This window comes from Petromyzon marinus, chromosome 62 (assembly GCF_048934315.1).
Source record: "Petromyzon marinus isolate PM22_M1 ecotype Great Lakes invasive population chromosome 62, UKy_Petmar_22M1.pri1.0, whole genome shotgun sequence".
Lineage (NCBI taxonomy): Eukaryota > Metazoa > Chordata > Hyperoartia > Petromyzontiformes > Petromyzontidae > Petromyzon > Petromyzon marinus.
The window spans coordinates 7297715-7324801 of NC_133728.1; the positions used below are offsets into that span (position 1 = coordinate 7297715).

At 52.4% G+C, this 27087-nt stretch overlaps 1 protein-coding gene across 9 annotated transcripts in view; it reads right to left on the bottom strand.

Moving 5' to 3' along the window:
- LOC116957832 (upstream stimulatory factor 2-like) overlaps nt 1-27087 on the bottom strand; it is a 107247-nt gene that overhangs the window by 23130 nt on the left and 57030 nt on the right. For all 9 annotated transcript variants that reach the window (XM_076053710.1, XM_076053709.1, XM_032980235.2 and 6 more), the window contains 3 exons: nt 26959-27049; nt 21898-21956; nt 2829-2923 (listed from right to left, as the gene is read on the bottom strand). In XM_076053710.1, the coding sequence (XP_075909825.1) occupies nt 2829-2923; nt 21898-21956; nt 26959-27049 (245 nt within the window). The remainder of the gene's footprint in view (nt 1-2828; nt 2924-21897; nt 21957-26958; nt 27050-27087) is intronic.

Sequence of the window (27087 nt, forward strand, 5' to 3'; positions counted from 1 at the left end):
TACCCTCCACACTACACTACCCTCCACACTACACTACCCTCCACACTACACTACCCTCCACACTACGCTACCCTCCACACTACACTACCTCCACACTACGCTACCCTCCACACTACGCTACCCTCCACACTACGCTACCCTCCACACTACGCTACCCTCCACACTACACTACCCTCCACACTACGCTATCCTCCACACTACGCTACCCCTCCACACTGCGCTACCATGCGCTACACGATGCATGCTGAACTTCTTTCGCACCATACATAGGCAACCATGCTCATTGGAGGTGCGATGGCGACGGTTCAATAATGGGATGGTAGCATTATTCCACGCATGCATTATACTACGCCATCACATTCTACCATCGCTTACGAGCATCACAGCCGCACCAGTCGGCCAGCAGACGGCTGGGGATGTGAACACCGGTGCTCGATCGAGAGGAGGAGAGCAAGGCGGAATCGGATGAGCTTCGAAGCTCGTGTTCACAGATGACCTGGTTAGAAAGCCTCGGATTGTTTGCCCGGCCGGGCCTGGCTCAAAGGCATTCTGGGATCTTATCGGCAAAATAATCGCTACCTTGATGAAACAAATCCTGCCAGGACAATGTTGACCAAGGGGCATGTTTTATTCATTAGGTGGAGACAGTGGAATGGAGGTCTGTTGCTGTTTGTCCCTTTACCTCTGGGGTGTGCATAGCACACTGCGATACTGGGTTTGTCTACAAGCCAAGGGACATTACGTGATGTCAGGTAAGGCTCCATAGGCCTAAGACCTCCTCAATGTACACGTGCTAAGATAAAGGTCCCCCGCAACAGCATAGCCCCTAACAGGCTGTAGGGGCAAGTGCTGTTAGTGTGTAGCAGCCATGAAGGCCGGCACGGGCACCGCAGTGGCTAGATGTTGACTACCTCGCCTGGTGTGCAGGAGGTCGTGGGTTCTATCTCTCTCTCATCATCATCATCACGGAGGCTAGGAGGTGTTAACTACCTCGCCTGGTGTACAGGAGGTCGTGGGTTCTATCTCTCGCTCATCATCATCATCACGGAGGCTAGGAGGTGTTAACTACCTCGCCTGGTGTGCAGGAGGTCGTGGGTTCTATCTCTCTCTCATCATCATCATCATCACGGAGGCTAGGAGGTGTTAACTACCTCGCCTGGTGTACAGGAGGTCGTGGGTTCTATCTCTCGCTCATCATCATCATCATCATCACGGAGGCTAGGAGGTGTTAACTACCTCGCCTGGTGTACAGGAGGTCGTGGGTTCTATCTCTCTCTCATCATCATCACGGTGGCTATGAGATGTTAACTACCTCGCCTGGTATACAGGAGGTCGTGGGTTCCATCCCGACGCCTGCTGTATATTTGGAGTTTGTGTGTCTCTCTCATCATCATCATCACGGTGGCTAGATGTTAACTACCTCGCCTGGTATACAGGAGGTCGTGGGTTCCATCCTGACGCCTGCTGTATATTTGGAGTTTGTGTGTCTCTCTCTCATCATCATCATCACGGTGGCTAGGATATGTTAACTACCTCGCCTGGTATACAGGAGGTCGTGAGTTCTAAACTGACCTCGATGACGCCTGCTGCTGCTGTATATTTGTACTTTGCGTGTCTCTCTCTCTCTCTCATCATCATCATCACCATCACGGTGGCTAGGAGATGTTAACTACCTCGCCTGGTACACAGGAGGTCGTGGGTTCGATCCCGACCTTATCGCCTGCTGCTGCTGTATATTTGTACTTTGCGTGTCTCTCTCTCTCGTCATCATCATCATCATCACCACCGGGTCCACCGTTTTTTCCCCCCTCCACATTTAGAAACGTGCGCTTGGGAGCATTTGGCCGCTGCCAACGTCCACGCGGGAAAAGCCTCTTCGCTGAGCCATCGCTTGTGGCCACGTCGCTTCTGAAAGAGTGCTACACGGCCCAGTGGTAAAATTAAAAAAATAAAAACTGATTTGGAAGCTTTCGTGACTGCGGGAATCCACACTTCTTTGGTTACGTTTTTTTTTTAAATTTTCATTTTAATTTTTCTACCTACGTACCCCGGCCGCACCGGGTACTCGTTTGAGGCCGGGTCGGCCTGGGCGAGGGAGGCCCAGGACCGGTTCAGATAATCGTCACCGGCGTTTGCGTTGGCGGCCCCGAGCGGGAATCGAACTCGGGACTCCGCAGAGTTCGTAGCGGAGCCTGCTCTGTGCGTGCGTGCGTGTACGAACGAACGTCAAAAACCTCTCCGGCACCGTACGTAGCCGGCCGTGCCGGGGCGAAAGGGGGGCAAAACCGCGACACGAAACAAAAACAAAACAGCTCCCAAGAAACGAGTCCTTCATATCTAGACCAGCGGTCCCCAAAATACTTCTTGGCACCAGGGACCGGTTGCGTGGAAGACAATTTTTTTTCACGGATCGAGGGGGAGGGGGTGGGGTTCATCTTTGGGTCTTTCCCCCTTTTCAAAGAAGCTCTCTCCAGCTACGTTTCTTTGCTACCCGTTGTGGCTGCCGGGGGTTAGAGCTCGTGGGCTCACCAACACCACTGCGACTGACACTGAGCGCGCGGTGCGGGAACAGAGGCGCGGACGGAAGTGGTCAATAATAAAATAATGGCGTGGCGACGCGTGGACTCGCCGCTATCACCTCCTCCTGCTGTGCGGCCCCCGGTTCCTTACAGGCCACGGACCGGTGGGCCCGGAGGGGCGGCGGGGGGTTGGGGACCCCTGATCTCGACGACGATTTAAAAGCGCACCGCTCCCAGCGGGCGGGGGGGGGGGAGGTGGGGTGGGCTTGCCGCTATCGGCAAGGGAAGCACACGCTCGAGTATACACACCTGGCCCGTCTTGCTGTTCTCCGTGACGCTGTCGGGCAAGATTTTGGAGAGCTGCACGATCCAGTTGTTTATCTTGTCCCGTCGGCGTCGCTCCACTGTTTGGAAACGACAAAACGGCAGAAAACCGCGACAAAATTACGGCGAGATTTTTCTTCACCACCGCTCGTATACGGCAAACCTCGCCCGCTCCCCCCACCCCAGCCGCTCCCCCACTTCTCGCCGATTCAGCTGCTGACAAACCCCCCCCTACCCCCCCAGAATGGTTTCAAATGCGTGGCAGCCCTTGCACCGATGAAGTCTTACCGGTCAAAGTGCTCCCCCCCTCCCCCCCCCCTCCACCTACTCCTCACCCTCCATCACCACCACACCCTCCTCTGAAAACCGCCGTCCATGCACATTTAGCGTCCACGTGACATTCAACGCCGGGGAAAGCGTCGGATGGCGTCGAAACATTTTCAAAATACTCCCCCCGCCCCCGCCGCCCCCGTCCACCGCCCGGGTTGATGATGCAGGGCAACGCGTCAAGACAGCAGGTGGCGGGGGTGTGTGTGTGTGTGGGCCAAGGCTCGCATCGACGCGACCGTGAAGAAGCCGAACTCCCAGGCATTCGGATAACCGGTCCATCGATGGTTTCTTCGGCTCAAGGACCTGTGCCTGGGCTCTACCGGACCGCGCAGTGAACCCTCGTTAAGATTTGACACGAACGGGGGGGGGGGGCTCTGGCCTTGGCCGAACAAGTCAACATTCCGAATCGTGTGCAAAGGAACTTAACCCCCACCCCCTTTCCTCCTGCTCCAATAATATTTATTTTCTTACAAATTAGTTTTCCAAGCTCTTCAAAGACAAAGATCCCCCGTCCCAACCCCCCCCCCCCCCCAGACTGTAGCGGCACACGCACACACAAAGATAAAGATCCCCCATATAGCCTTAACAGACTGTAGGGGCAAGTGCTGTTAGCGAGCACCTATGAAGGCCGGAACGGTACACGAGGGAGTGGGTGGTCAGCACCACGCCCGGCCGCCTTTGTCTCCCCAGTGGCGATGTTTACACACCGCACCAGGTACTCATTTGAGGCCGAGTCGACCTAGGAGAGGCCCTGGACCGGTTCAAATAATCGTCACCGGTGTTGGCCGTGAGCGGAAATCAACAACAACCGCCATTCGCCACTAAGTGGCGGTGACGTCTCCACGACACACACACCACACACACTCACACGCACCACACACACCACACACACTCACACCACACACACGCACACACACGCCACACGCACTCACACACTCGCACGCACAAACACACCACACACTCACGCACACACACCACACGCACACGTACCACACGCACACACACCACACGCACACGCACGCACCACACACACTTGCACTCACACGCACCACACACACTCACACCACACACACCACACACTCACATGCACACACACCACACACCACACGCACAAACACACCACACACTCACGCACAAACACACCACACACTCACACACGCACACACACACGCACTCACACACACACACACACGCACGCACCCGCGTCAATTCTATCCAACACCTCGGGATTTGCCCCGCAGACCAAGGGGGCTTTATACTTCGGCCCCATTTCTGTCCTCGCTTCTTCATGCAGGCGCAGACGACAATCCCTGCGAGTGGTCCGGGGAAACGGACGAGGAGAAGCCCCAAGCGACGGGTCCGCACCGAAGCTCCACCACGCGCCCCTCCGCCGGACCGAGTCGTCGCCTGTAGGTCTCGCCGGCATCGCCGAGTCTCTCCACGCGACGCCATTCGGTCCGGCGAATTCGGCGCGCGGCGAATCGCTGATGCGCCGCGCGTATTGCCGAAAGCACAGCCGTGCAAAAAAAAAAAATAATGTTTTTTTTTTATTTTCTCCAATTACGAATGATCAAACGCCCAAGTAACGAGGTTTTGATGCGCGTATTTTTTTAAAAAAAAATTTTGTTACCAGGTAAACCTCCCCTCCTCCCCCTCCCACCTCCCCAACTGAGCTGGTAGGCGTGGCTCTTTTGCAGAAGCGACCCGCCCATCACGGATGACAGCTCAACAAAAGGTGGCTCATCATCATCAATAATCGTCGTCGTCGTCGTCATCATCGTCGTCGTCATCATCACGTGGGCATTGACAGCGGCGGCAAAATACTCCCCCAAACGCGAGCCGAAGTCGATTCGAAATGCGGAGGGGGTGAAAACTGGAAGACCCGCGGAGAAAAATCCGCGCGACCACGGGGAGGGAGAGAGAGAGAGAGACAAGCAAACTCCACATTTACAGCAGCAGGCATCAGGGGTCCAGATCGAACCCCACGACCTCCTGCATACCAGGCGAGGTAGTTGACATTTCCACGGGGAGACAGAGAGACACGCCAACTCCACATATACAGCAGGCGTCAGGGTCAGCATCGAACCCCACGACCTCCTGCGTACCAGGCGAGGTAGTTAACATCTCCACGGGGAGACAGAGACACGCAAACTCCTCATATACAGCAGGCGTCAGGGTCAGCATCAAACCCCACGACCTCCTGCATACCAGGCGAGGTAGTCAACATCTCCACGGGGAGACAGAGAGACACGCAAACTCCTCATATACAGCAGGCGTCAGGGTCAGCATCAAACCCCACGACCTCCTGCATACCAGTCAAGGTAGTTAACATCTCCACGGGGAGACAGAGAGACACGCAAACTCCTCATATACAGCAGGCGTCAGGGTCAGCATCGAACCCCACGACCTCCTGCGTACCAGGCGAGGCAGTCAACATCTCCGAGCCGCTTAAAAAAAAAAAAACAATCACTCGAATAGTAAAAGTGGTGGATCTACTCTTCTGACACACAACCGGCGTGTGCCGAACTCGTAACGAACTGGCCACGTTTCGTCTACGTGACAAGCCCCTTACTAACTGGCAAGGGGCTCGTCACGTCGGGCTGCGTGGCTGATGGCTCTCACGCCCCCGAGGCGTCTTCTCACGCGGGGGGGGGCTCACCGTGACCCCCCACCTCCCCCCGGCGTCTCACGAAACAGGCGGACACGGGGCCGAGGGACGAAGCCGCCCGCCGGGAGTGTGCAGAAGCGAGCACGGCGAAGGCGTCGCACGGGAGCGACGCGGTAGTTTACGGGACAAAATTAATGTTTAATGGATTCCAATGCAGAGCGCTTACTAAAGATGAATAATCTGCAGCGCCTCCCACCACCTCCCCCCCCACGTCTCCTCTTCCCGCCTCCAGTCATTCAGAGTTCCCGCGTAGGCGTGGGAAATTATAAATCAGACCGGATCTGAAATAATAACGGGGGGAGGTGGGGTGGGGGAGGGGAACTCGTGTTAAATGAGGTTAATAATTAAAACAAATTAATTTCTGCCTCCGCAATTCATTAAACAGCACTTTAGGCTTCCCAGCATGGAAGGCTCTTAATCACTGCGATAGCAGCCAAACACTCTGAACGCGCGATGTAGATTTCTCCATGTGGAGGGGGAAAAATCGGTGGACCTGGAGAAAAAATCCACGCAACCACGGGTAGAGGGAGAGAGAGAGACACGCAAACTCCAGATATACAACAGGGGTCACAGGGTCGGGATCGAACCCACCACGACCTCCTGTATACCACGCGAGGTAGTTAACATCTCCTAGCCACCGTGATGATGATGAGACACGCAAACTCCAGATATACAACAGGTGTCAAGGTCAGGATCGAACCAACGACCTCCTGTATACCACGCTAGGTAGTTAGCATCTCCTAGCCATCGTGATGATGATGATGAGAGACACGCAAACTCCAGATATACAACAGGGGTCACAGGGTCGGGATCGAACCCACGACCTCCTGTATACCAGGCGAGGTAGTTAACATCTCCTAGTCACCGTGATGATGATGAGAGAGAGAGACACGCAAACTCCAAATATACAGCAGGCGTCAGGGTCGGGATCGAACCCATGAACACCTGCATAGCAGGCGAGGTAGTTAACATCTCCTAGACACCACGGCACCCCTTAAATGACAAGATATATTATTGTCATTGACCCCTCCACCACCTGACAAGATTACAGACAGATTGTATTCCTTTCAGCAGCGAGGGCACAATCAGCTGTTAGGCTCTGTGATTTTATGGGTGTCTTGCACTGGTACAGGTGTCATACATTCGCACCTCCGATTAGCACGGTTGGCTACGGTGCTGGAGAAGTTCAACATTCATACTTACACTGACACTGCCAATAGACTCAGCACTGCACCATAGTCTCAACACTGCACCATAGACTCAACACTGCACCATAGACTCAACACTGCACCGTAGACTCAACACTGCACCGTAGACTCAACACTGCACCATAGACTCAACATTGCACAATAGACTCAACACTACCCAGAGTCAACACTGCCCATAGACTAAACACTACACCATACACTCAACACTGCCCATAGACTCAACACTGCACCATAGACTCACCACTGCACCATAGACTCAACACTGCACCATAGACTCAACACTGCACCATAGACTCAACACTGCACCATAGACTGACAACTTAAAAGTGCAGCATAGCTCCTGGTGTCTTCCCAACATCCGAAGGGAAGAAGCGTTCCAGACGGCCGCGGAAGCGCATCCAAAAGCGCCGCGCGATGACGATGCGGTGACCCACAGCCAAATGCCGCTGCCGCGAGAATGACCGAAGGCTCGCGCGCTCACGCCCGGTGGCAGGACTCCTGACAGGCAGTTTTTGTTGTTTGTTTGTTTTTTTAAAACGAGGCAATAACCCTCGCGAGGAATGAAACATTTACCTGCCTTCAGTATCCGTCCGCGTGGACTTCCAGCGACGTCGGATATTATTAAAGCGGTGGTGGGTTTCGCAGACCTACGTGAAGGAGATTTTTTTTTTTTTTAAATCTCATCAAGGCACCACAGCACGGGCACACTGGGTGCAGACAAGGCCCCCAGCGGCTAGCAACAAACAGCACAATGCGTTTGATTATCAGCTACTAGCTGTACTACCACCCGGCTTCGCCCGGGACTTGGATCCACCACGCCCGGCCGCCTTTGACTCCCCAGTGGCGATGTTCACACACAGCTGACCAGTTACTCGTTTGAGGCTGAGTCGACCTAGGGGAGGCCCAGGACCGGTAAAAATAATCGTCACCGGTGGTGGCCGTGAGCAGGAATCGAACTCGGGTCGCCGGGTTCGTAGCGCGGCACAGCGCTAACCACTACACTACAATGCGTTATGCTTACACACACACACACAGATTACACACACACAGCACGCTAACTGCTACACTACAATGCGTTACGCTTACACACACACACAGACACAGATTACACACACACACAGCACGCTAACTGCTGCACTACAATGCGTTATGCTTACACACACACAGACACAGATTACACACATACACAGCATGCTAACTGCTACACTACAATGCGTTACGCTTACACACACACACAGACACAGATTACACACACACACAGCATGATAACTGCTACACTACAATGCGTTATGCTTACACACACACAGACACAGATTACACACACACACAGCACGCTAACCACTACACTACAATGCGTTACACTTCCACACACACGCAGCATGATAACCGCTACACTACAATGCGTTATGCTTACACACAGACACAGATTACACACACATACAGCACGCTAACCACTACACTACAATGCGTTATGCTTACACACACACAGATTACACACACACACAGCACGCTAACCACTACACTACAATGCGTTATGCTTACACACACACACAGACAGACGCACACAGACACACACACAGACAGATACGCACACAGACACAGATTACACACACACACAGCGCGCTAACCGCTACACTACAACGCGCTACGCTTCCACATGTGCGGGTCACGTGACGGATTTGACGTCAGAGCTCACTTGCCGTGTATTTTTATAATGTTTGCATGGTGTACAGTCTGGAAAGCTACCCGCATGGCAAATTCCAAGTTTGTTGCATGTCGGGAAGTACGCTAAACATTTTGTACAGACGCACACACAATCACAACTTTGCCTTTCACAGTGTGTATATATATGGAGATGAGCAAACCAGTTTCCCGGGGGTGCAAACAAAATACACGATCGGAGGTAGACAATTCAAGGTCTGAACTCATTTATTTCGAACTGCTTCTGGTTGCGCGTTATAGCTTGTCCTCCTTCCGCCAGGCGCACCTCACGATTAGCACGGTGGGCACACGTACGGTGCGGAGGAAGTTCAGCGATAAAGAAGGACCCCTCTTGGCGATGGTAAACTGGGGTTCCAACAGCACCGGTCGGAAAGTGATCTGGTCGCTAAGCGAGTATCGGAAACTCCCGTTAAGAGGGCTTAATTCGTTCCGATAGCAACGGAAGTCGCCCTTTTCCACCCAAAAAGCGCACTGTCTGATATTTAAATGGACACTAACAACATTCTGAACGGGTAATATTAAATGAAACACGGTTAACCAATGCATTAATAATTGCTGTGCATGCAACAGCCCGTCGCTAAGAGGGGAATCGTCGGTAAGTGAACACATTGGGCTGTACGGAGGCACTACTACTATACACTACCACTACTTTACACCACACTACACACTACTATACACTACACTATACACTACTATACACCACACTACACACTACTATACACCACACTACACACTACTATACACTACACTACTATACACTACACTACTATACACCACACTACACACTACTATACACTACACCACTATACACTACACTACTATACACTGTGATACACTACTATACACGACTATACACTATACTGCAATACAGTACACTATACCCTACTATATACTACACTACTATACACTATACTACAATACACTACACTATACACTATTATATACTCCACTACACTCCTATACACTACTATACACTACGCTACTAAACACTACATTATACACTACTATACAATACACTATATACACTACTAAAACACTATGCTACAATAGAATAAACTATACACGACACTACAATACAATTACTATGCACTACTATACAATACATTATTATACAATACACTATACACTGCTATGCAATATATTATACACTACACCACCGTACACTACACCACCATACACTATAAAACTATATAATACACTACTATACACTACACTATACACTATACTAATATACACTACACCATACACTATACTAATATACACTACACACTACACCATACACTATACTAATATACACTACACTATACCATACACTATACTAATATACACTACACTCAACACAACACCATACACTATACTAATATACACTACACTCTACACAACACCATACACACTACACTATACACTACACCATACTAATATACACTACACTATACACTACACCATACACTATACTAATATACACTATACACAACACCATACACTATACTAATATACACTACACTCTACACAACACCATACACACTACACTATACACTACACCATACTAATATACACTACACATACACTATACTAATATACACTACACTATACACTACACTATACTAATATACACTAAACACTACACCATACACTATACTAATATACACTACACTAATATACACTACACTATACACTACACGACACTACACTATATACTACACCATATACTATACTAATAAACACTACACTATACACTACACCATATACTATACTAATATACACTACACTATACACTACACCATACACTATACTAATATACACTACACTATACACTACACAACTATATAATACACTACTATACACTACACTATACACCATACTAATATACACTACACTAAACACTACACCATACACTATACAAATATACACTATACTAATATACACTACACTATACAACACTACACGATACACTACACCATACACTATACTAATATACACTACACGATACACTACACCATACACTATACTAATATACACTACACGATACACTACACTATACTAATATACACTACACGATACACTACACTATACAACACTACACTATATACTACACCATACACTATACTAATATACACTACACGATACACTTCACTATATATACTACACCATACACTATACTAATATACACTACACGATACACTACACTATACACTATACTAATATACACTACACGATACACTTCACTATATATACTACACCATACACTATACTAATGTACACTACACGATACACTACACTATACACTATACTAATATACACTACACGATACACTACACTATACTAATATACACTACACGATACAACACTACACTATATACTATACCATACACTATACTAATATACACTACACAACACTACACTATATACTACACTATACACTATACTAATATACACTACACGATACACTTCACTATATATACTACACCATACACTATACTAATATACACTACACGATACACTACACTAAACACTACACCATACACTATACTAATATACACTACACTATACACTACACTATACAACACTACACTATACACAACACCATACACTATACTAATATACACTACACTCTACATAACACCATACACTATACTAATATACACTACACTAAACACTACACCATACACTATACTAATATACACTACACTATACACTACACCATACACTATACTAATATACACTACACTATACACTACACAACTATATAATACACTACTATACACTACACTACTATACACTACACTAAACACTACACCATACACTATACTAATATACACTATACTAATATACACTACACTACACGATACACTACACTATATATACTACACCATACACTATACTAATATACACTACACGATACACTACACTATATATACTACACCATACACTATACTAATATACACTACACGATACACTACACATGGAGGCCCGTCGCTACGCGATTAGTCGTCAAAGGGGGCTGCACGTTCAGAGGGGTCCTCTCCCGTACGCACAATCGGAAGCCGCTTGGGGGAATTCTGCGCGCTCGGAAATCTCAACCTGACAGCTCGTTTCCGTGACAAAGAGCTCCGCTCCACCCACCCCCCACGCGCACCTCCCAGCCTAGCGCTCGCACGCTGGGCGGGCGGGCGGGCGAAGGCGTCCCTCGACCCGGGGACAAACAAGCAACGGACCCCCCCCCCGTCACGGAGGTGGAAAAATAGCGGATGACGACGACGACGACGACGTTTCGATCACAACGCCAAGCCAAATCGTCATCAGGTGGGGGACGACCCCGGCAAGCTAAAACCGCTGAAGTAGTTGTTGTTGTTGTTGCTGCTGTTGTTGTTGTTGTTGCTGTTGTTGTTGCTGCTGTTGTTGTTGTTGTTGATGTTGTTGTTGTTGATGCTGCTGTGGTTGCTGCTGTTGTTGTTGTTGCTGTTGCTGCTGTTGTTGTTGTTGTTGCTGCTGTTGTTGTTGTTGTTGCTGTTGTTGTTGTTGTTGCTGTTGTTGTTGCTGTTGTTTGTTGTTGTTGCTGATGCTGTGGTTGTCCCACGCCGATGACGACTGCTTGCGCGTGCGGTCGAAACGTCGGTGTGATCCGTTTTCTTTTTTTTCCTCCTCTACCCACGTGACTTCACCGAAAGAGCCACAGAGTATGGCACCGTGCAGTAGCGAAAGCTTCGGATCAAGATTCAATGGACGGTTCCGCAGCACGGGGCCCCACAAGGGAAGGGGAGGGGGAGAGGGGGTTGTGCAGGTAAATGCCACGCGGCTACAGCAACAACAAACAGCAGCAGCAGCAGCGCTGAATTTTTTTTTTATTTTCTGCTTAACCGGTTTCCGAGCGAGCCCCAAAAAAACGCGTACACGTGCGACCGGAGGTCACGGCTAAAACTAAACTATTTTTTTCGTTTGTCGTTACCAGGTGAGGCCCACTAAAAGCTACGCGGGGAGGCCTCGTTTCAGTAAGCGACCTGGCCCGCCACAAACGACCGCCCAAACGAAGGTGGCTTGTCGCGTGGAAATGTACAAGCGGGGCAAACGTTCTGAACGCGTGACGCCGATTCAAAACGGGGAGGGGAAAAGCGGAGGGCGCGGAGAAAAATCCACGCGACTCACGGGGGAGAGAGAGAGAGAGACGCGCAAACTCCAAATATGCAGCAGCAGCAGCAGCAGGCGTCAGGGCCGGGATCGAACCCACGACCTCCTGTATACCAGGCGAGGTAGTTAACATCTCATAGCCACCGTGATTATGATGATGATGAGAGACACGCAAACTCCAAATATACAGCAGCAGGCATCAGAGTCGGGATCGAACCCACGACCTCCTGTATCCCGGGTGAGGAAGTTAACATCTCCTAGCCACCGTGATGATGAGAGAGAGAGACACGCAAACTCCAAATATACAGCAGCAGGCGTCAGGGTCGGGATCGAACCCCCGAGCTCCTGTACACCAGGCGAGGTAGTTAACATCTCCTAGCCACCGCGGCGCCTAATTATCTCACACACATCAAGTAGTAAAGAACCTCGTGACCCAAAACAATGAAGCATGGACGTGCCCGTGCGCCCTGGGCCTCCCATCGCACGCGCTCTCACACGCTCTCTCACACGCTCCCTCACACGCTCTCTCACACACACACTCTCACACACGCTCTCACACACACGCTCACACACACGCTCTCACACACACGCTCTCACACACGCTCTCACACTCTCTCACACGCTCTCACACACGCTCTCACACACTCTCACACACGCTCTCACACACACTCTCACTCACTCTCACACACGCTCTCACACACACTCTCACACACTCTCACACTCACACACTCACACACTCTCACACGCTCTCTCACACCCTCACACACACTCTCACACACGCTCTCACACGCTCTCTCACACTCTCACACACGCTCTCACGCACTCTCACACGCACTCTCACACGCACTCACACACGCTCTCACACGCTCTCACACTCTCTCACACACGCTCTCACGCACCCTCACACGCACTCACACACGCTCTCACACACGCTCTCACACTCTCACACACGCTCTCACACGCGCTCTCACACACGCTCTCACACTCTCACACACGCTCTCACACGCGCTCTCACGCACTCTCACACGCGCTCTCACGCACTCTCACACGCGCTCTCACGCACTCTCACACGCACTCTCACACACACACTCTCACACACTCTCTCACACGCTCTCACACTCTCTCACACACTCTCTCACACTCACACACGCTCTCACACACTCTCTCACACACGCTCTCTCACACACACTCTCTCACACTCTCACACGCTCTCTCACACGCTCGCTCTCACACACGCTCGCTCTCACACACGCTCCCCTTCTATGCGACCTTTTCCTTCCCCCTTCCGTACGGGCATGGTCTGGAAAATAATTCGCGATTAGCCCTCTCCCTTTCCCATTACGTATACCAACGGAATCAAAAGGAAAAAAAGTAAAACAACTTCATCGTCGGTAGCCGAGGGCTCCTGTTCAGACCACTTGGTGTGCACAGAGCCCGATGATTTTCTTTCCATTCCGTTCCCATCGCGTATGCCAACGGAATAAAAAAAAATTAGAACGGCAATCATCGTTAGCCGAGACTAACGTGCGCGCAAAAAAGCCCGTTTCTTTTCTTCGCATTCACCTCCGATCACGGACGCCTACAGAATCAAATCCTAAAACAAACAAACTTCATCATCGGTTCCCGAGGCTCCCACAAGGCCGTGCGGCGGCGCGGGGGGGGTGGAAGGGGCGCAATTGCGTCGCGGATTTTACCGCCAGCTATCGTAGAGTGGCGGCGGTCGAGTGGCTACGGCGTCCCCCGCGGAACGACGCCTTTGTGAAAACGTCGGCAGACACGGTATGTATTTTGCTCCGACGCGCCTCTGCAAGCAAAACGGACGAGGGGACGCTTTTGCGTGTTCTCCCCACCCCCCCCCATAGAAATTCGGAGGTGAACGGAGGGAGGACACAACCGGAACACCGTGGGGGGGGGGGAGGAAAGGGTTAAAGACGCTCTTGAGCGCTGGCAAAAACAAAAACAAGCGCTCGATAAACCTTAAAAACTGAACGGTTGTGTGTGCTTGTTTGTTATTCTTTAAACCGTCCGTAAGCCGGGACCCTTCTTTGCCGATCGCCAAGTCTCGGCAGAGAGACATTGACCACGGGAATAAACACGTGCATGAATACATATATACGTATAAATCGCGTCAATATGAATCGAGGTGTAAATTTCTTTAAAAAAAAGACATCACAAAGGCAAATCGTGTAAACGGGGGACCCCGGGTGGTGGGGGTCGAGGGGAGGCAGCCTCAGAGACACCGCAGAGAGTCCACGCAGCTCCTGAGGATCCAACACGCAGCAGCAACTACCTCGCCAGGTATACAGGAGATCACGGGTTCGATCCCACACCCTGACGACCATGGTGGCTAGGAGATGTTAACTACCTCGCCTGGTGTACAGGAGATCACGGGTTCGATCTCGCCCTCTAAAGCCCAAGGTGGCTAGGAGATGTTAACTACCTCGCCTGGTGTACAGGAGGTCGCGGGTTCGATCTCGCCCTCTAAAGCCCATGGTGGCAAGGAGATGTTAATTACCTCGCCTGGTGTACAGGAGATCACGGGTTCGATCTCACCCTCTAAAGCCCATGGTGGCTAGGAGATGTTAACTACCTCGCCTGGTATACAGGAGATCACGGGTTCGATCTCGCCCTCTAAAGCCCATGGTGGCTAGGAGATGTTAACTACCTCGCCTGGTGTACAGGAGATCACGGGTTCGATCTCGCGCCCTGACGCCCAAGGTGGCAAGGAGATGTTAACTACCTCGCCTGGTGTACAGGAGATCACGGGTTCGATCTCGCGCCCTGACGCCCATGGTGGCTAGGAGATGTTAACTACCTCGCCTGGTGTACAGGAGATCACGGGTTCGATCTCACCCTCTAAAGCCCATGGTGGCTATGAGATGTTAACTACCTCGCCTGGTGTACAGGAGATCACGGGTTCGATCTCGCGCCCTGACGCCCATGGTGGCTAGGAGATGTTAACTACCTCGCCTGGTGTACAGGAGATCACGGGTTCGATCTCACCCTCTAAAGCCCATGGTGGCTATGAGATGTTAACTACCTCGCCTGGTGTACAGGAGATCACGGGTTCGATCTCGCGCCCTGACGCCCATGGTGGCTAGGAGATGTTAACTACCTCGCCTGGTGTACAGGAGATCACGGGTTCGATCCCACACCCTGACGCCCATGGTGGCTATGAGATGTTAACTACCTCGCCTGGTGTACAGGAGATCACGGGTTCGATCTCGTGCCCCGACGCCCATGGTGGCTAGGAGATGTTAACTACCTCGCCTGGTGTACAGGAGGTCGCGGGTTCGATCTCGCGCCCTGACGCCCATGGTAGCTAGGAGATGTTAACTACCTCGCCTGGTGTACAGGAGATCACGGGTTCGATCTCGCACCCTGACACCCAAGGTGGCTAAGAGATGTTAACTACCTCGCCTGGTGTACAGGAGGTCGTGGGTTCAATCTCAACCCTGACGCCTGTTGTATATTTGTAGTCTGTGTGTCTCTCTCTCTCTCATCATCAACACGGTGGGTAGATGTTAACTACCTCGCCTGGTGTACATGAGGTCGCGGGTTCGATCCCGTGCCCTGACGCCCAAGGTGGCTAGGAGATGTTAACTACCTCGCCTGGTGTACAGGAGATCACGGGTTCGATCTCACCCTCTAAAGCCCATGGTGGCTAGGAGATGTTAACTACCTCGCCCGGTGTATAGGAGATCACGGGTTCGATCTCGCGCCCTGACACCCATGGCGGCAAGGAGATGTTAACTACCTCGCCTTGTGTACAGGAGGTCACGGGTTCGATCTCGCGCCCTGACACCCATGGCGGCAAGGAGATGTTAACTACCTCGCCTGGTATACAGGAGGTCACGGGTTCGATCTCGCCCTCTAAAGCCCATGGTGGCTAGGAGATGTTAACTACCTCGCCCGGTGTACAGGAGGTCGCGGATTCGATCCCGGCCCTGACGCCCGCTGCTGCTGCTGCTGCTGCATATTTGGGGAGTTTTGAGAGTGCCTTCTCTTTTTTGCGGACGGCCAAAAATCACCGCGCTTAAAAAAATAAAAAATTAAAATCCCGCTCGTCGCAAGGACAGGCCAGGCATCGCTCCTCCACCACCGCCCACCTTCCCCCTCTCCGTCTCCGACACAGCCGCCGCCGACCCGTCCGTCCGATCGAATCCTGCAGGCCGCGGTGAATTATTGACGGTCGCGTGGATTCTCAACACGCCCAGCAGCAGGTCGTTCCCGTCGTGCGCTCATTCGCTAATTTAACCGTCATCCCCCCCACTCGCAATCTCGCCGCCCAGCCCCCCCCCCTCTCCGCTACGCCACCCCTAACGCCGGACGATGGCCAGGGAAAGTCGGGATGAAATTAACTTTTAAAATGTTACTCCCGCAGAGGGAAAAGGGTAGAGGGGAAGGCCGGCGCTGCTTTGCGATGAAAGTTAACGCCGGCTCGAATTAATCACCGGCCATAGCTACCCGTGGAAACTCTCTCTCTCTCTCTCTCCTGTCGGATACGGGACCCCCCCGGGTTGCCTCCTGCCGAACCGCTTGCCGCCCCCGGCGATGGCCGAGCACCGAGGCCCCCCACCACCACCACTGCCCCCCCACCACCACCACCACTGCCCCCCCCCCACCACCACCACTGCCCCCCCACCACCACCACCACTGCCCCCCCCACCACCACCACTGCCCCCCACCACCACCACCACCACTCGCCCGTGCAAGATCACGGCTCGTGGAGGTGACCAGGAAGAGGTCAGAGACACGGAGGCAGCGCCGCCCCCGCTGGAAATCCTGAGTTCGAATCCACAAACCCCCGCCCCACCCACTACGCTCCCCCCCCTCCCCACTACGCCCCCCCCTCCCCCACTACCCCCCCCCCCCCACTACGCTCCCCCCCTCCCCTCTACGCTCCCCCCTCCCACTACTCTCCCCCCCCCCACTACGCTCCCCCCTCCCCCACTACGCTCCCCCCCCCACTACACTCCCCCCCCACTACGCTCCCCCCTCCCCACTACGCTCCCCCCTCCCCACTACGCTCCCCCCTCCCCACTACCTCCACCCTCCCCACTACGCTCCCCCCCCCCACTACGCTCCCCCCTCCCCACTACGCTCCCCCCTCCCCACTACCTCCACCCTCCCCACTACGTCCCCCCCCCTCCCACTACCTCCACCCTCCCCACTACTCCCCCCCCCTCCCCACTACGCTCCCCCCCCCACACTACGCTCCCCCCTCCCCACTACGCTCCCCCCTCCCCACTACGCTCCCCCCTCCCCACTACGCTCCCCCTCCCCACTACGCTCCCCCCTCCCCACTACGCTCCCCCCTCCCCACTACGCTCCCCCCTCCCCACTACGCTCCCCCCTCCCCACTACGCTCCCCCCTCCCCACTACGCTCCCCCCTCCCCACTACGCTCCCCCCTCCCCTCTACGCTCCCCCCTCCCCACTACTCCTCCCCCCTCCCCACTACGCTCCCCCCCCTCCCCACTACGCTCCCCCCCTCCCCACTACGCTCCGCCCCCCCCCACTACACTCCCCCCCCTCCCCACTACGCTCCCCCCTCCCCACTACCCCCCCCCACTACGCTCCCCCCCCCCCACTACGCTCCCCCCCCTCCCCACTACGCTCCGCCCCCCCCACTACACTCCCCCCCCTCCCCACTACGCTCCCCCCTCCCCACTACCCCCCCCCACTACGCTCCCCCCCTCCCCACTACGCTCCCCCCCCCCACCACTACGCTCCCCTCCCTCCCCACTACGCTCCCCCCTCCCCACAATCTGAACATTGGTGGGTGGCCCTAGAGGCTCAAGAGGTCTGTAGGCACTCAACCCCGTGGTGGAGCGCGATGCCCCGGTGAACGTTTGCTGGTGTCGGAACCGATCCGCCGGGGTGTTCTGGAGCGCGTGGGGGGGGGGGGGCGCGGGGGGGGCGCGGGGGGGGGGCGCGGGGGGGGGGGCGGGGCGGGGCACCGGTTTTGCGACACCGATGACTCCGGGGATTGCAAAAAAATAAATAACTAAACTAAAAGCGCCGTGTGTTTAATTTGGTTAATCAATTAATCTACTGTGGGGGGGGGGGGGGAGGAGGGGGGGGGGGCGAGGAAAGAAAACCCCCATTCAGCTCTGGAAATAATAAAAGAACAGAGAAACACAAACACACAAACACACACACAAAGAGCCCTCTCCTCCTGCTACTTAACGGCGGTAATTGTTTCCACGAAACCGATCGTTAAAAGAGATTTGCTCGTTGAGCGAGCGCGGGGGGAGATTGCACGTCGAAGGGGGCTTCGTTCGTTCCGACACCCCCCCCCCTCCCGACACACCCCCCCCCCCGCCCCCTTTTTTTCACCCAAACAAACGTACTGTGCGGGCGACATTGAACGGGAGCAGCAAAAGTCAGAGTTCTCCGTCGTCTTTGTTGTTGTTGTTGTCGTTGTTGTCTTTGTTGTTGTCGTTGTTGTTGTTGGTGTTGTTGTTGGTGTTGTTGTTGTTGGTGTTGTTGTTGGTGTTGTTGTCGTTGTTGTTGGTGTTGTTGTTGTTGTCGTTGTTGGTGTTGTTGTTGTTATTGTTGTTGTTGTCATCATTGTCGTTGTTGTTGTCATTGTTGTCGTTGTTGTTATCATTGTTGTTATCATTGTTGTTGTCGTTGTTGTTGTCGTTGTTGGTGTTGTTGTCGTTGTTGTTGGTGTCGTTGTTGTTGTCGTTGTTGACGTTGTTGGTGTTGGTGTTGTTGTTGTTGTTGTCGTTGTTGGTGTTGGTGTTGTCGTTGTTGTCGTTGTTGACGTTGTTGGTGTTGGTGTTGTTGTCGTTGTTGGTGTTGTTGTCGTTATTGTTGTTGTTGTCGTTGTTGGTGTTGTTGTCGTTATTGTTGTTGTTGGTGTCGTTGTTGTTGTTGTTGTTGTCGTTGTTGGTGTTGTTGTTGCTGTCGTTGTTGTTGTCGGTGTCGTTGTTGTTGTCGGTGTCGTTGTTGTTGTCGGTGTCGTTGTCGGTGTTGTCGTCGTTGTTGTTGTCGTTGTTGTCGTCGTCGTCGTTGTCGTTGTCGTCGTCGTTGTTGTCGTCGTTGTTGTCGTTGTTGCTGTCGTCGTCGTTGTTGTCGTCGTTGTTGTCGTTGTTGCTGTCGTCGTCGTTGTTGTCGTCGTTGTTGTCGTTGTTGCTGTCGTCGTCGTCGTCGTTGTTGTTGTCGTCGTTGTCGTTGTCGTCGTCGTTGTTGTCGTCGTCGTTGTTGTTGTCGTCGTTGTTGTCGTAGTCGTTGTTGTCGTCGTCGTTGTTGTTGTTGTCGTCGTTGTCGTTGTTGTTGTTGTCGTTGTTGTCGTTGTCGTTGTTGTCGTTGTCGTTGTTGTCGTTGTTGTCGTTGTCGTCGTTGTCATTGTTGTTGTCGTCGTTGTCGTTGTTGTTGTTGTCGTTGTCGTCGTTGTTGTCGTTGTCATTGTTGTTGTCGTTGTTGGTGTCGTTGTTGTTGTTGTCGTTGTTGTTGTTGTCGTTGTCATTGTTGTCGTTGTTGTCGTCGTTGTTGTCGTTGTCATTGTTGTTGTTGTTGTCGTTGTTGTCGTTGTTGTCGTTGTCGTCGTTGTTGTCGTTGTTGCACCACGGGGCCCCCCCGACACCGGACACTGAGCTGCGACTCTCGCCCGCGCTTCCTCCCGGCCCGAGACTCCGCCCCCCCCCGCCCCCCCCCCGCCCCCCCCCCCCCACCGGGGAGCCGCCGCGATGGCCGCACCGGCACGGCGGCAGCTCGGCCGCGGTGAAACAAAAACTCACCGCCACCACACCAGCGGGCACAGACGACGCTTCTGGTCCATCATCGCAGAGGCCTCCCCCCCCACCCCGCCCCCCCCACGCCCCCCCGGGGGCTTTTAAGTGCGGCCCCCCCCCCCTTGAAGTGCGGCCTCCCTCTCCCCGACAGTAATCGGTGAAAACACCACCACCCCTCCCCCCTCACCCCCCCATCATCGTCATCACCATCATGACGTCGTGGCCACAAAACACCACCACCACCACCCCCCACACCCACCCATCATCGTCGTGAGTCGTCATCATCATCATCATGACGTCGTTGTTACAGAACACCACCAACCCCCCCATCATCGTCATCATCATCATCATGACGTCGTGGCCACAAAACACCACCAACCCCCCCCATCATCGTCATCATCATCATCATGACGTCGTTCTTACAAAACACCACCACCCCTCCCCTCCCACCACCACCCATCATCATCATCATGACGTCGTGGCCACAGAACACCACCACCACCCCTCCCCCCTCACCCACCCATCATCGTCGTGAGTCGTCATCATCATCATCATCATGACGTCGTTGTTACAGAACACCACCAACCCCCCACACACACCCATCGTCGTCACCATCATCATGACGTCGTTGTTACAGAACACCACCAACCCCCCCATCATCGTCATCATCATCATCATGACGTCGTGGCCACAAAACACCACCACCACCCCACACACACCCATCATCGTCGTCACCATCATCATCATCATGACGTCATTGTTACAGAACACCACCAACCCCCCACACACACCCATCATCGTCGTCACCATCACCATCATCATGACGTCATTGTTACAGAACACCACCAACCCCCCACACACACCCATCATCGTCGTCACCATCACCATCATGACGTCATTGTTACAGAACACCACCAACCCCCCACACACACCCATCATCGTCGTCACCATCACCATCATCATGACGTCATTGTTACAGAACACCACCAACCCCGCACGCTCCCCCCCCCCTCCCCCCCCCCCCCCCACAATTGGTTTCAAATATTCCTTGGGCCCGTCGGTAAGGTCGCACAGACGGGTTAAAAGAACAAAACTAAAACTACGACTTACATTTTGATGTAAAGCTTTCGTGACTGCAGGGATTCACATTCTTGGTTCTTTCGGTAAAGTCACCGCCACGTTAGAAGGGAAACGATAAAATAATAAATAAAAAATATAAAACAATACAATTCTCACGACGTTTCGTTTTGTGGTTACCTTCATTGTGCTGAGCCCTTCGTTTGTCATCCCTCACAGTGCGAGGTCCTTCCCCTTTGCTGCGCACACACAACAACAACACGCACAACACACAACAACACACACACAACAACAACAACACAACAACAACACACAACAACAACACACACAACAACACACAACAACACACACAACAACACACACAACAACACACAACAACAACACACACAACAACACACACACAACAACAACACACACAGCAACACACAACAACAACGACAACAACAACAACAACACACACAACAACAACACACAACAACAACAACACACACAACAACAACACACACAACAACAACACACACACAACAACAACACACACAACAACAACAAACACAACACAACAACAACACACACACACAACAACAACACACAACACGACAAAATATTAAAATCGGCACGTTCAGATTGCAGCACGGGGGGAGGGGCAAACTAACGGAAGCGCAGCACTCTCGATAAAGCAGCACCCGGTTTACGTAACCCGGCCTGCGGATTATTCGTCGCGCGCCTGAGATTTCCGCGTGGATTTCGTGGAAACGTCCCGTTCACAAGTCGAAAGGCGCCCGTGGCAAAAACGGACATACGCGCTGCGCCCGGTTAATCCGAAATATCCACGTGATCGCCTCCACAGCACAGGAGTTGCAATGCCGTTACAGCAGTGGGGCGGGGGGACTTCCGATTGGTGTCGATTTCGGGGCGTGGCTACGCGGTCCGCTTCGTGGGCGGAGTTACTCGGCTTCCGGCGGCAACAGCAACGTGCCATGTGCCGAGCACGCGCGCCGATCGCCAAATGCGCACCGCCGTTCGTGGCGCTTGCCGTCGCGAGGTCACCGACATTTGTGAACTCGGGGAGCTTCATGACAGATTCCTTACAGTGTAAATATACTCTGATTCTGAGATCTGCGGAAAATGGAAGACTTTTGCGTGAGCCGCCATTTTTTTTTTATAAATCCACGATTTTGAATTAACCCGCGATTTTGAATCATCCGCGCTTTTGAATGATCCGCGGTTTTGAATGATCCGCGGATTTTAATAATCCGCGGTTTTGAATTATCCGCCATTTTTTTATAATCCACGATTCTGAATTAACCCGCGATTTTGAATCATCCGCGCTTTTGAATGATCCGCGATTTTGAATGATCCGCGAATTTTAATAATCCGCGGTTTTGAATTATCCGCGGTTTTGAATTATCCGCGCTTTTGAGGGTTACGACACATTTATAAATAAACGCGATCTAACCCAAAAACCTTTATTATGCTTTTGAATGATCCGCGGTTTTGAATCAGCTTTTGAATGATCCGCGGTTTTGAATGATCCGTGAATTTTAATAATCCGCGGTTTTGAATTATCCGCCATTTTTTTATAATCCACGATTCTGAATTAACCCGCGATTTTGAATCATCCTCGTTTTTGAATGATCCGCGATTTTGAATGATCCGCGAATTTTAATAATCCGCGGTTTTGAATTATCCGCGGTTTTGAATTATCCGCGCTTTTGAGGGTTACGACACATTTATAAATAAACGCGATCTAACCCAAAAACCTTTATTATGCTTTTGAATGATCCGCGGTTTTGAATCAGCTTTTGAATGATCCGCGGTTTTGAATGATCCGCGAATTTTAATAATCCGCGGTTTTTGAATTATCCGCCATTTTTTTATAATCCACAATTCTGAATTAACCCGCGATTTTGAATCATCCTCGCTTTTGAATGATCCGTGATTTTGAATGATCCGCGAATTTTAATAATCCGCGGTTTTGAATTATCCGCGGTTTTGAATTATCCGCGCTTTTGAATGATCCGCGGTTTTGAATCAGCCGCGGTCATCCTTCCCCCTTCATTATCGCGGATAATCGAGTCTACTGCGCGGTTAAACAAGGCGGACCCCGCTGCTGGCCAAGGATCCACTGAGGTCATGGCGAATCAAGCTGCCGATGACCACCACCAAAGACCCCCCCCCCGCCCACCACCCCACCGGCGTGTAGTCTTAACAGACTGTCGGAGTCGAGCGGTGAAACAGCGAGTAGCAGCGCCTACGAAGGCCGGCACTGCGGGACACGGGGAGGTGGGTGGCCAGCAACCACGCCCGGCCACCTTTGTCTCCCCCAGTCGTCATGCTTTCAACGCCAAGCAACCGAGGGCAACTCATTTGCCCTGATAATCTACGCGATTGCTTGCTTGCATGTTTTGCCACAAGCGCGTGCGGTTCATGCAGACTTGATGCCCTTCAACAGGTACCCCCATTTGGTGTTTGAACATGTTAACACAATTCCTGATTTGTTGCCAGGTCACGTCGAGGTCACATCGAGGTCACTAGCAGGTCATGTTGAGTTCACGTCGAGGTCACATCGAGGTCACTAGCAGGTCATGTTGAGTTCACGTCGGGGTCACATCGGGGTCACAAACAGGTCATGTTGAGTTCACATCGAGGTCACATCGAGGTCATCAGCAGGTCATGTTGAGTTCACATCGAGGTCACATCGAGGTCACTAGCAGGTCATGTTGAGTTCACGTCGAGGTCACATCGAGGTCACTAGCAGGTCATGTTGAGTTCACATCGAGGTCACATCGAGGTCACTAGCAGGTCATGTTGAGTTCACGTCGGGGTCACATCGGGGTCACAAACAGGTCATGTTGAGTTCACATCGAGGTCACATCGAGGTCATCAGCAGGTCATGTTGAGTTCACATCGAGGTCACATCGAGGTCACTAGCAGGTCATGTTGAGTTCACGTCGAGGTCACATCGAGGTCACTAGCAGGTCATGTTGAGTTCACGTCGAGGTCACATCGAGGTCATTAGCAGGTCATGTTGAGTTCACGTCGAGGTCACATCGAGGTCACTAGCAGGTCATGCTGAGTTCACGTCGAGGTCACATCGAGGTCACTAGCAGGTCATGTTGAGTTTACGTCGAGGTCACATCGGGGTCACTAGCAGGTCATGTTGAGTTCACGTCGAGGTCACATCAGGGTCACTAGCAGGTCATGTTGAGTTCACGTCGAGGTCACATCGAGGTCACAAGCAGGTCATGTTGAGTTTACGTCGAGGTCATGTCGAGGTCACGCCAAGGTCACGCAGGCGGCGACACCACCCGTCGTTATTAAACACCACCCGGGGGGGGGCAGGTGGGTCGGGCAAACTAAAATAACAAGGGACGGTTTCTCTTTAATTAATTTCATTTTCCCCAATTGGCTAAAACCGAAAGAAAAAATAAACCCTCAATATTCCAAGAGGCGCCGATGCACTCTGGTGAACGGGAGAGCGGCGGAGCGGCGGTGCCGGCGGTGCGGCGGTGGTCCCTAAATAAGTAACGCCACGGAGCGGAGCTTCAAAGAGCCGCGCTGCAGACTCCGGAGCCCCAGGTTGGCGACCCCTGACCCGGGCCAAAGCTTGGCCGTCTCTCCCGCGTCTACATTATTCAGGGAGTTACTTGGCCTGCCGCCGCTGTACATTTACACGTGGTTGCGATAGTGACGACGAGCCGCTCCGTTTGCGATGGCCAGGTAACGCGTCACTGAAAAAGCCGCTACGTTACAGTGGGCCTTTGCCCGGAAAAAATACAATTACAGCTGATGTTGACTCTCCAACGATGTCCCCCCCCCCCCCCGAGACCTTTCGGATCGCCTCCTTCCAAGGACGCCTGAGGTCGTGGCTCTGTCCCTGGGGTTGGTGGGGCAATTGCCACAGCGAAGCTCCCAAGCTTGAGAGCAACTCTTCATGCCTTTGGCAATAGGACAAATTTGAATCGTTGGGGCTAAGTCTGTCTTGTGGGGGAGTGAGTGGGCGAGTGGGCGAGCGAGTGGGTGGGGCGAGTGAGTGGGTGAGTTGGGTGGGTGAAAGGGTGAGTGAGCAAGTAGGTGAGTGGGCGAATAAGCGAGTGGGTGGGTGAAAGAGTGGGTGGGTGGGTGAGTGGGTAGGTGAGTGAGTGGGTGAGTGGGTGGGTGAGAGGGTGAGTGAGCAAGTAGGTGAGTGGGTGAGTGGGCGAATAAGCGAGTGGGTGGGTGAGTGGGTGGGTGGGTGAGTGGGGTGAGTGGGTGGGTGGGTGGATGAGTGGGTGGGTGGGTAAGTAGGTGAGTGGGTGAGTGGGAGAATAAGCGAGTGGGTGAGTGGGTGCGTGGGTGAGTGAGTGGGTGAGTGAGTGGGTGAGTGAGTGGGTGAGAGGGTGAGTGGGTGGGTGAGTGAGCAAGTAGGTGAGTGGGCAAATAAGCCAGTGGATGAGTGAGTGGGTGGGTGAGTGGGTGGTTGAGTGAGTGGGCGAGTGAGTGGGTGAGTGAGTGAGTGAGTGGATGCCAATCCCTTGGTCTAGATTTTTGTTGGCTGCTGCTATATATTCCCACGTCGTGATGACGAGCTACTTTGTTGAACAATAATTTGCGAAGGTCAGGTCGCTTCTGAAAAATAAAGTGCACAGCCCATTGGGCTTCACCCGGTGCAATAAAAATGTTTAGTTTTATTGGCACGCCTTTCCTATAATTTGCACTCCCATCGTGTTTTTCGGACTGCGTTTGTTGTTGTAAAGTTATGACACCCTCCCCCCACCCCCACCGTGCATGCCCCTCGACCGAACATTTGTGCGAAAGAGCTTAAAAGCTTTCGATTTAAAGCTTTCGTGACTGCAAGGGTTCATCTTCTTTGCTTCTTTCGGTAAAGTCACCACCACGTAGAATGAGAATAAAATAATAAAATAACACAATAAAGTGGGTGGGTGAGTGAGTGGGTGAGAATTTGATTGTTTTATTTTATTATCATTCTACGTGGTGACCTTACCGAAAGAACCAAAGAAGCTTAATAGCTCATCGCATCATTCCTCCAGCGTTAAACAAATATTCCGACCCACCGGAAGTCCGGGGATTTTTTTTAATAAATATATATAAGTAGGGGGTGCCTGAGTTTACAAACAAACCCACTGTGAGTGTGTTGGGGGGAGGAGGGGGGGGGGGGCAGGGGTAGGGGGGGTAGGGGCAGGGGGTGACCGAGGCTCGGATGTTGGCTGCGGACGAGACGTGAGCGTGCGGGACACGTACGATGCGGAGAAGGCGTGCGTCCGAGGAGCGATGGTCCTCTGCCCCGTCGCTTGCAAGACCTCCTGAGGAGCCATCATCACGTAGAACTGACCTACGTGGCGGGGGTGGTGAAGAGGGGGAGGTGGACAC